Source organism: Micropterus salmoides, unplaced genomic scaffold, assembly GCF_014851395.1.
Source record: "Micropterus salmoides isolate LMB-PRFRI ecotype aquatic unplaced genomic scaffold, ASM1485139v1 Ms_hic_scaffold_20, whole genome shotgun sequence".
Lineage (NCBI taxonomy): Eukaryota > Metazoa > Chordata > Actinopteri > Centrarchiformes > Centrarchidae > Micropterus > Micropterus salmoides.
In genome coordinates, this window is record NW_024041151.1 from 25,704,419 (window position 1) to 25,715,501 (window position 11,083).

The window sequence follows — 11,083 nt, forward strand, 5'->3', positions numbered from 1 at the left end:
AGCGATACCAAATGTTCATTCCCACCTTTATTTGGCTCCTTAGGGACAACTGAAAAGCTTCCCTGCAAATTAAAACAGCACCTGCAATTTGAGAAATAATGGTACAAAAGTAAAAATGATAAGTTAACTGGTAAAAAAAATGGTAAGTTAAAAATAAAATTCACTTAAAACATAGACAGTTCTATGGTGTGTTTCAACCAAATATAATGCATACTTTTTTCTGTAAAAATAGTCCTAATCCTCTGTTCCCCCCTGTATATAAAGAGCCACACACCTTTGTCACTGCAGTCTGTAAATGTTTGCTCCACATAAAACAAATCAGTTACAGTAGACTGGCTCATGCAGTTACACTTGCAATCCTACGATAAAATACTGTACAGATTTTAACTCGAAAACTTCACAATGACAACAGGTGTAGTTTATACATACAAAATGACTAACAACATAGAAGCAGACTAATTGAGGATATGCAGCATCTCAGGTCCTTGGGGGCCAGCCTCTTTTCGTAATATATAAAGATAAAGAGAGATAAGCCTTTGACATTTACAAAATAGATCCATGGTCGTGTCTTGTTTGACAATCCAAAACTGACTCCATCACAACAATGAGCGACTGCATTCACACAAAAAAAATGTCTACAGCAGCTAAAATAACACTGAAATCGTGACTTTATTTTTAGATTTCTGTAAACTAAAAAAGCACTTAAACACAACTGCTTTATCAATAAACAGACACATGATCAATAAATAGCTCAAAATAACTGAGTAATAACTCATGAGAGCTTTAACTTCTCATGTCCAGTGAAAGTAATTATCTTAACTTTAAAATCAATATGATCAACATCATCTACTGATCTACAGTACTACACCATTTTCGAAACTATGTCATCTCAACGTATGCCAGCATATCTTTTGATAAATTCATGTTTGGCCCCCAGAGACCTAAATGTTGCCATAAATTTACATATAATAAAAATGCATCATAAGAACCTTTGGCAGCATTTTGTTTCTCCAAACTTAGGAAACAAAGAATGTTACAAAGCAGAGAATGACTTTCGACTTTTTATTCACTTGGTCATGCGCTCACTGCTTGTGGCTCCTGGTGATGTGGACAGCCTCATTCTGCAGCTGAACTGGCGCTTGGTCTAATCTGCCTGGGAAGTGAGTTCAGACCAGACTAGTAGCTGCAGGACTGAGTCAGCTGCTCCTGGTAGTGCAGTCCAGTAGCCAGAGAGTGAGCCATGTGTCTAGAGGTGTGTTTCATGTGCCGGGCTGCTCTGATGGCTCTGTTCAGAGAGCTGTCCAAAGAGCGCTGCTTGTCAGCAGACATGGAGCGTCTAGTCCTCGCCCTCACCTCCCTGTGACCTCTGACCCCCGAGGATGTGCCAGTGTCGTTGCTAGGAGACACGTAGAGGGGCGTCGAGTACAACCTGAAGAAAGGGTGAGTTTGATGACAAAGACAAATGAGTATGACAGTTCAGAAAGTACTAAATATTATTTTTTTGCAGTCTGTATACAAGTGCCACATATCAATTAATTTTTGTCTTTGTATCAACAGGAAATGACAGAATATGGATGCTGATGGATGCCAATTCAACTTCACAAAGTCAAAGAAAAATATGTTGTCAGAGAAAAAGTACTTTATTTGTCATCTGAGAACCATCTCAAGATGTTTCATCAACGTAATGTGTTCAATGTGTTTCCAGCTGTGAGAAGGCCCTCTATTTCCTTGGTGTATTGTATTGATTGACAGTCATGTCCATCCACAGCATTAATATGTACACTGAAATCTTAGAAAGTACACTTACTTTGGTGTGTAAGTGTAAGCTTCCATTCCATTCTTCTTTTTAGGACCTCATTCTCTTCTGACAATAAGAGTCTGTTTTGTGTTTTATATATCGTATGTTTTTACAAATACTTAAAAAGTCATACCATGATATTTCCTGTTAGTACACAATTATTTCTTGAAAACTAACAGCAAAAGAAATATATTATTACAACTGTGTGTAGTACATATCAGAGGTGGGACCAAGTCATCGTTTTACAAGTCACAAGTAAGTCTCGAGTCTTAGCACTCAAGTCCCAAGTCCAGGCCGATCATGACGGTCCGAGTCTCAAGTCTCAAGTCAAGTCCCAGGTCAAGGCCAAGTCCTAAATGTTGAGTTTCAAGTCCTAAACAAGTCATAATGCGGTCTTTACCAAATTTAAAACCATTTCATACGTTAAGTTAAAAATCAAAAAAATTAATTGAATGAAGCATTAGCCTGTACAGAAAGAAGGCAGAGGTGCAGTTTCACACAACAAATGTTCTATAATTTCATGAATTGAAATGTTCATGTAGGGCTGCTAATTATTTTGGTCAATATTGAGATCACAATTATTTAACAGGATTACTCTTTAATTTTAAGCTTCTTTATTGATTAGAAATATAAAAGTGGCGCCTCCAACAGGAGATGCCCCAGCTACAGATACCATCCAAAGGATAAAAAACCCAATAAAGCACACAGCTTATTTCCATTGTGGTCCTTTATTATTGGCTTAGGAATATACTGACCTTTTAAAATGTAATACTTTCTTTTTAAAAACTACTGTATATGCATTACGCCAAAATCCCAAATAGCCCATTATTACACATTATTAACTTTATGTGACAGATGGGTCACTGGTTGTGTCTGTGTGTGTGTGCGTGTGTGCGTGTGTGCGCGTGCACACCGAGGGGAGCAGAGCAGGTGACAGATGTTACGAAGTTACGTTAGAGAACGCTGAAAAAGAAGTTTTGTGTTTTGTTGGAAGATGCAGTGACTTAAACCGACGGTGAGAAAACTATAAATCGCTATGACGTTAGAAGACGCAGACACAGTGGATATTTTACAAGCACTGATAATGTAAAGCAACATTGAACTCACCTGGTTTAGAATAAATAATATCCATTCATCCATTAACTATACCCGCTTCTGCTTTAGCCTAAAGTTGGCTGCTATTGTTAAATATAAAGTTTTAACCCCCTAGGATATTAGGATATGTTTGGGCATGGGGGGAGAGTCAAGTCAGCTCGAGTCAAAAGGCTCAAGTCCAAGTGAAGTCATGAGTCACTCTTGTGAAAGTCAAAGTCGAGTTGCAAGTCTTCTTTGATTTTGTCAAATTGGACTCGAGTCCAAGTCATATGACTCGAGTCCACACCTCTGGTATATACTGTTTATAACTTGTATGCGAGAAATGTCATTAAGATTGGAGAGAGGCCAGTAGGTGAAATCAACCTAATGGGCACATCATTATACTGTATGTGTAGTGAGATGGCAGGTTACTTACAGGAGTGGTGGCGGACACACTGGCATGCACTGCAGCAGTGCAGTTGGAGTTGCAGCTGCAAAGTGACTGCTCTTTGCTGCTCTGTCAGGGGTCTCGGCTGGTTGGTAGCTTGTGTGTGTGGGGGAGTCTGAATCACAGAGCAGGCCAGGAGCTCCATTAGCACTTCAGATAATTTAATGGTATTTTTTATGTAGCCTGAACTGATTTATGTGCTGAGTGCAGTGAAAGTTTGCGCTAGTTTGCTAATACTGAACAACAAACTCTCAGTTATCATGGATTATATCACCAACCACACACAGAGCAAACGTCTGGAGTCTAAAGAGGTAACTGTTCACACCTTTCTCAGAAAGCATTCAAAAGGGTCTGAGCAGCATCACAGCTTTGATCACATGGTATCTAACCTGGCCCAGTGCTTTGGTACGGATCAGGACATCCACAGAGAAGACGGTGACGACAGCGGGAGGAGTGGGTCGGCTCTGTGTCGCCACCAACTGGTCCTGACAGTAAACACAAGTAGGATTTAGGGAGGCTAAACAACAACTCCTGCAGTACAATTACTGAGGACCAAACTGAACAATGGATATTACCCTCTTTGTCTGAACGCAATGAAAGTCAAGTAAGAACAAACACACAGAAAAGACGAAAACACAAATGTCCTGCACAGGATAGAAAGGAGCCTCCTTACTTTCAGGTCGCCCTCGGTGACGTGACAAACACTGAGGACAAAGAGGAGCGTGACGACTTCTGCTGTCAGGTTCATCTGCTGTTTCAGACACTTGTACAGACACACCAGGATGTTGCCCTGCAACACACACAGAGACACTCACCAGCGGGGGTAGGCACAATCTGGTCTTTCAAATGCACTGAGATAATCAGTGCATTAAATAACACAACACAACGTCTTAAACAGTTTTTATTAAAGGTCTGTGTTGACATGCACACATGTAGCTATGAATTTGCGTGTTTCTGAGTGTATGTAATCTATGAAAAATAGTGTCTCACATTTTTGGAGAGTATTTGGAAGCTGGTGAGAGCAGGAGAGACTGAATTTAGCTATAAAAGGCTTGTATGAGCAATGGCAGAAGCTCTGTTCATGCAGTAATTCTACTAGTGCTGTAGTGAGTGCTTAATAAAGCCACACATTCTTGAAAGAAACTACAAAACATGGCTTTACATTGAAATAAAATGTTCTGTCAGATAACTGCTTGCTATTACTGTGGTCTGAATTAACTTAGTGCTCAATCACATGTATTTCTATTCTGAACTGCATTGACACGGCACTGGGCTGTCCTGTTGATTAGACAAACGGACTACAAGCTGCAGGTTCTTCACTGAACACAACACTGAACTCCAACCTGCTCAGTCACTGGAGGTTCATGTAGACTGGACTGGCAGCTAAAACGTCTTAAGATGCCTAAAATGTCGACTGCATTTGACGAATCAAAATGTCTGCAGTGGAGGGATGGGTGTTCTTACTGGGGTGTGTTCTGCTGCGGACTGCTTTTGTGTGGGAACCACAGCTTTCTGGTACTGCAGCAGATGTTTGAGTACATCTGGACACCAGGGGCCGGGACGTAGAAGGCTCTGTCACTTCAAACAAAAACACATGCATTAAATGATATGCTATATTGTTCAAATCACATGCTTTTTTATCATGTGCTTGCATATGTGTCTATATATATATTCTTTGAACAAGTCAAAATGGATACATGTTTTCTATGCATCTTCATCACCATGCACATATGTTTAGTGTTTATGCGTTACTCTCTTTGGACGAATACCTGAGTATGACTAAATGAAATGAATTACCACAGGGCTTGTGTGTTTGTATGTTAATAAACCGTTAACTTGTTTATTCACCTTGTCCTTCACTGAAGAGGACACTACACACATATGGTATTAGTATTTTACTACTGCATTATACAAGATCTTTCAAGCAAAGCTCTGAGTTAAGGGTCAAGTACAGATCAACTTACACATGTTAGGTTGTGGTTCTTGTCTGCGTGTAGAAGGTGGTATTTTCCTGGTTGTTCGTCTCAGTGTAGACTCCTCAACCTCCTCAACCGTCTGTCTGTCTCTTCTTCCCCTGCTGGCATCGCTCAATCGCACCCCAGACCTGAGCAATGGGAGACCAAATTAAGTACAAGCTGGTGTGAAAAAGCAGACGTATAGTGTATAATTATACAGTATAGCGTCTATGGATCTATATAGTGTGTGTGAATGTCTATAGCTATGAGCTCTATCCTGTTGCTTCACTCTGCAGACAAACTGCCGTGGACTGGGCAGTGTTGCTGTGGGACAGGTGGACTGTGTGGTCACACCTGGAAAATTAAGAAACCAACCTGACGCGAGGTGTAGACGCATTGAGGTGAGCGTAGTTCTCCTGGGCTAAAGCTGCTCTCACAGAACTCAGAGGCTTCTTATTTCTCAGACAGCTTTCTAGTCTCTCCTTCAGTCTGGTCACCTCGGTCTGCAGCGTCTGGATTGCATCACTAAAAAAATACACACAAAAAGATGTGTAAAATCACATGAAAAAATCCAGTTGGAGGTCATGTTTTTGTTTAGTGTACTTTACAATTTTTCACCACCACACATTTCCAAGGTCAAGTAGTGAAGTCTAGCTAATGTGACCACTGTAGTGCTGCACTGTGGAAATAATTATGCAAAGGACCAAAGTGCCAGGTGACTTGCCAAGTATCTGTGCAGCAGTCAGTCCAAATGTACATACACACACACTTTGAAAAGACTCATGCAACACCACACCATGCAGAAAACAATACAGAGTACCTCCTAATATGCAACCACATTCAATAGCAGCCGATTCTGTAATAAAGTACATAAAAGAATATGATGATAGAAACATTAAGGATAGTTGAGCATTTCATGAGATGTGTGGTGAGGTGATGTTGCAAGGTAAATGTACAGGAGAATTTCAGGAAATGTATGAAAATACTATTTTCATTTCATTCACAATTTCCGTTCAGGAGTCTCTGCAGGGAGACATAACCCTGGCCTTGTTTGCACAGCTATTTCATTGCAGCTGCTGCTACACACACACTCACTTGCGATTGGCCCCCTGACTGGAGCTCAGTGCTCTGAGAGAATCGCCATGGTAATACCATGCAGTGGGGGAGCTTGGACTGGAGCTGGTAGATTCTATGCACTGGTTATTTTGCCCATCTTCAGACAGAGTGTGATCTGTAGAGACAGACAGGAGCAGGCTGGCAGGTTAAATACACATTAAGAGTGATAACATAGTAGGAGAGTAACATGACAACATGATTTTAATAAGAAAAAAAAGAACATATACACTCACTGCTGTCACTCTCAAGCCCAAACTCACTGGTCCCTGCATTGGATTGTTCTGTCTGACTGACCCAGCGCTGTGGAGAGCAGGAGAAGGTGCGTCTCCTCTGCCCCTGTCTGGTTCTCCTCGGATGGACGGGGCTGAGCCGGGAGCCCCCCTTGGGCTCCATAGCAGTGCGACTGTGTGACGGCGAAGACGCAGGAGATGGTGCTGAGACTGGGCCTGTCTGAGGCTTCTCAGGTTTCCCCTCCTGAGGCACTGAAACACTGTCGCACCATGGAAGGATAGTCAAACACACAAAGACGGAACAGATCAGAATTGGAGCGAAAGACAGACATCCTCTGCTTGAATGAAAACAGTACTAACAAAAGAGAACCTGGGCCTTTGCTGTTGTAGGATCAGACATTAGCATGCTGTGTGTGTGTGCGTGTGTTTAATGGGTGGGGGGTGGAACATGGGGTAAAATTTATGGTGCAGTAAATTTGGTGTGTGTGGAGGCATAGAAGCAGTGTTGGACCTCCTCACCTCTCTGAGGCCCTCTGGTGGAGAGGACTGGGAGCAGCTGCAGGAGTCAGACGGCTGCTCTCTGAACCGACAAACCCGCTGTCCGTCTCTGGAGAGATGATTCCATCCTGGTCAGCACAACACAGAACAAAGATTATGCAACATTTATCTATACGCATTCTGCACGTAGAAGTAACATTGACACATTAACCGGTAATATTTCTTTTTATTCAGTGGTGCATTGTCGTGGTTTAATAAAAACAATAGCTGTTACACTGATATCAAGAAGGAATTGATAAAAACACCCATCAAACAATGGGCAATCAAACTATGAGATTACGTAAGTCTACACTTACTTGTCAACTGAAAGTCTAGTAGCTTAAAGGTACTTGGGAGCTCAGTGTTTTGACCTTTAAAACAACTCGTAATTTGCAACACTTTTTTTTGTTTTGTGATTACGTAAGCCAACATCACCAAATGTCCCACTCTCCTCTTAATGCATCTAAAACATATATCAGGGGAACAGTGTTTTGTGGTTTCAATGTAGATTTCTGCACAAGCTATTTTAGGATTAACAGTATTCATTTTGTTTTCCTGTGTGTGAGTCTCTTAGCTCAAAACATATAAAAACATTCAGAATTAAAAAGATCATCTAGGGATGGATGAGTATGGCTGCAGTCATGGTTAATTTGATTTTGTTAACAAGTTTAGTGGTATTTAAGGAACAAACTTCAGTGAGATGTACTACTATTTTGACTGGAGAACAATGAAAACTGCAGAAAAAGCTGCAAAATTTTAAAAGCATGATGAGCTGTGAAGCTCTAGATTTGAGTCTCACATAACTCTAAACCTTCTGACACCTAGACTCTGCACATGATAAAATGTCTGCAATGATAACACACGGTCTCACTTAAACATGCAATATTTGTGAATGAACCACTGTAGAATCAATCACAATATAAACTGACCTGAGAGAGGACTCCGCTGCTGTTTCCACTATGGAGTTTGGAGCTCCTCGTCTCCGGTGCAGTGATGTCTCCCAGACTGCTCAGACTGCTGCTGTGGGGCTTTCCACCTCTAACCTCATTCTGCTACTGGCTGGACGAACGCGGGGCATGGTTGACTGGGCAGAGGCCTTGCATGAAGGAGATCTGGACTCCTTTTTGCTGGTGCAAACAGGCAGAGAGTCCTGATAATCTGATTTGGCTTTCCTGTCATGTACAGAGACTTTAGTACAGTGGTGCTAGTGAAATCAGCTTCCCCTCAGAAATACCTTTGTTTGTATGTGTGGTTGTTTTTTGTAGGTATTCATTATATCTAATTTCTTAAAAAGACAGCTAAAATAGCAGTATTATTTTACCATTCACGATAAAGATAATTATAATTAGACAGGAAAGGACAAATTCTTAAACACACTGAGGCCTCAGTGCTGCAGAGTTCAAGACCAACCTTAACTGTGCTGCTGATTAACTACAGCTCTGGAGACTAACCTCTTTGGAAGACTCTTCTGTACTTCCAGGTTACCAGTTCCTCGACCCTGTCTTTCTTTCCTCTCATCCCCAAGCTGCATGTTTGTTCTTAAGGCAGCAGAAACGGGAGCTCCTTCCCTCTGGCTATGGTCTAAAAGTTTTGGAAGCTCCTTGAAGCTTTGGTAGCTAAACAGAAGTAGGAAAGACATTCAGGTTGAAATAATGAAAGTCCAGATTCCTTATTTTCCATCTCCTATCTCCATTCCAGCAGTAAGCAAAAAAATCTAAATAATTTTGGGTAAGAATATCTCCTGTTTATAGAAATCCTTCAGAGTCAGATGGTCACACTTCACACAAAACCACCACTCACTGATCGTTAGTGTGACGAAGTCTTGTTCAACACGTCTGTATTTGCCATTCAGAGCTTTGAGGTAGAGAGAATTCAGAGTTTCTTCATCCTCAGTCTCTGCCTCCTCTTCATCACTTTCTTCACTGGCTGAGCTCACCTCCACCACCGCTGCCTCTCCTGGATCAACCAGCAAAGGCACAGGTGGGCTCTGTGAGGAGATGAATTTAAATCATTATATAAAATCTGATGAGGCTGCAAGTGTGTGTTCCCTGCGAAACAATTTTTACAGATGAGGCAACATAAACGCAGATGATGACTGACCTACACTTCCACATGAACAATTATCATTTTAAACAAGCACCAGTTACGGCTTTGGAACGGCAAGTAGAATTATAATTAAATAATTAAAGTACTTTTATTATTGATTAATAGACAATTCTTTGGAGGTGGGTCATTTAATTGTTTCGTATCTTAAATCCATGGTAAGCTCCATGGCAAACAGCCCAAAGCTTAAAGATATTCAGTCTACACTGATACAAAACAATCTTGTTTTGCTTGATGTATGATAGGACAGGACTGGACTAGAACAAATCCAAAATGCAACATCCACTATTATCTCACATGTTTCCAATCAGGAACAAAAATGTTATTGTCTTCTATGGGTGTTTCTTTGTATGGGGTACACAACATGCCACAAATAAATTTATTCTCTCATATCTCTTCCAGAATTACCTTATCATGGACAATCCCTTACAAGACTTTCTCTTGGCGCTACTGATGCAGAGAGACATGCTGACGACCTGCAGTGTCTCACACTACATGCACACCTACAACAGTTGAGCAGATTTTCTGTGCATTTCAAGGACGGATTGCATTAATACAGACAGAGCTGTGTGACGGTACCTGTGGGTGAGTCAGAGTTTCTCCCCCCTCAGAGGGAACAGATAAAGGGGTGTGGTGACGAGGTGGAGAGGGAGGAGCCTCACAGGTGGGCTGCTCCTGCCGCGTCTGTTCCACATGCTCCTTCAGATCTTCCATATGCAGCCCACACTGAAAGATGAGCCCCCCAGCTCCCTGATACAAACACATGCAGACAAACAGCCGAAACAATTAAAAAAATACAGAATATAAAATTTAATCTATGCCCCATTTATTTTGGACATCACTCCCACCGTTCTGGGTCAAAGTGGTTGATTTCCACGTCTCGCTGCTGCAGGAGTTTGTGTTCATCCCTCGCTAACAGGTAGCCCCTTTCTAAAGAATCGAGCCCTGCAGCAAGCTGTGAGAGGCCCTGCCGAAGAGCACTGGTTCATTAGTTTGCATAGGAGGCAGCCATGAGAAGTAGTTCTGTATGGGTGACAGACTTAAACTGTGAGTTTGTTGCTCTTACCTTCATCTGTTCAAAAGGTTTGAGTTTTTCGCTCTTTAGGAGATCCTCAAAAGTCTGCATCTGAATAAAGAACATAAAAAAACCTTCTCTGATTACCTTCTAAAGTCACATCATCCAACAGGAATCTCCATCCCTTTCACTTTTTTAATAGGTCATGTACCTGCTGGAGGAACTTGTCGGCCTGACTGTAGAGAATCTTGGCCAGCTGCTGTCCCACCTGAGGTTCCGGGCTTCTTGTGGAAGGACCGGCAGATGCACTTCCTGTTAAGTAGACAGACAAGTGCAGAGGAAAGAAGAGTTATATAAATGCAGGTTGTTCAGAATGACGCAACATGAGTAGCAGCTGATTGATAGATGAAAGCCAGTTGATCTGTTTGTATGGCATGTTGATATAAAACATTTGAGAGAATATTTAATTGCACAGCAATAAACCAGAAGAGCAGCTGATTCAATGATATATGATGTGTGAAATGATGAATCTGACAGCAGTGGAACATTGAATAAGATGAATGTACTCTGATGACTGCTGTGTCCATTTGGATGAAGAGAGGCTGAGTTGATCTCTGTTCTGAGCCCTTGGAAAATCCAGCGTCATGACCTTTGAAGTGCCATGGTGTAGTCCTGACTGCACTGGGTGGCCGGGCTTTGGGGGTCGGAGTACAGGTTCACCTAGTGGAGATATGTGAAATAACAACAAGCATGAACATGACCCGTCATCCATTATCACTGGCCCACCTGCTTACATTAGAACTTAAA

At 41.7% G+C, this 11,083-nt stretch overlaps 1 protein-coding gene and 1 long non-coding RNA gene across 2 annotated transcripts; both read right to left on the reverse strand.

Annotated features, from left to right (window-relative positions):
* Positions 1-9: 9 nt before the first annotated feature.
* LOC119915010 (microtubule organization protein AKNA-like) lies at positions 10-7,590 on the reverse strand. Its single transcript, XM_038734549.1, has 11 exons — positions 7,579-7,590; positions 7,141-7,247; positions 6,625-6,881; positions 6,371-6,506; positions 5,651-5,800; positions 5,285-5,424; positions 4,785-4,898; positions 3,994-4,110; positions 3,710-3,805; positions 3,309-3,435; positions 10-1,429 (listed from the first exon to the last, which is right to left on the reverse strand). The coding sequence occupies exons 1-11, from the start codon at positions 7,588-7,590 to the stop codon at positions 1,177-1,179; spliced, it is 1,509 nt and encodes a 502-aa protein (XP_038590477.1). The 3' UTR covers positions 10-1,176.
* A 2,518-nt stretch (positions 7,591-10,108) lies between these two features.
* On the reverse strand, positions 10,109-10,897 carry LOC119914904. Its single transcript, XR_005446875.1, has 4 exons — positions 10,843-10,897; positions 10,488-10,588; positions 10,328-10,387; positions 10,109-10,228 (listed from the first exon to the last, which is right to left on the reverse strand). It is a non-coding gene; the product is annotated as an uncharacterized LOC119914904 (long non-coding RNA).
* Positions 10,898-11,083: the final 186 nt, after the last annotated feature.

Bases quoted from the DNA above. Each gene is read 5' to 3' on its own strand.
- LOC119915010 (XM_038734549.1), bottom strand. The intron at 3,806-3,993 runs GTAAGGAGGCTC...GTTTACTGTCAG, and splicing joins TCACCGAGGGCGACCTGAAA to GACCAGTTGGTGGCGACACA. The intron at 3,436-3,709 runs GTTAGATACCAT...TCTGTGATTCAG, and splicing joins GTACCAAAGCACTGGGCCAG to ACTCCCCCACACACACAAGC.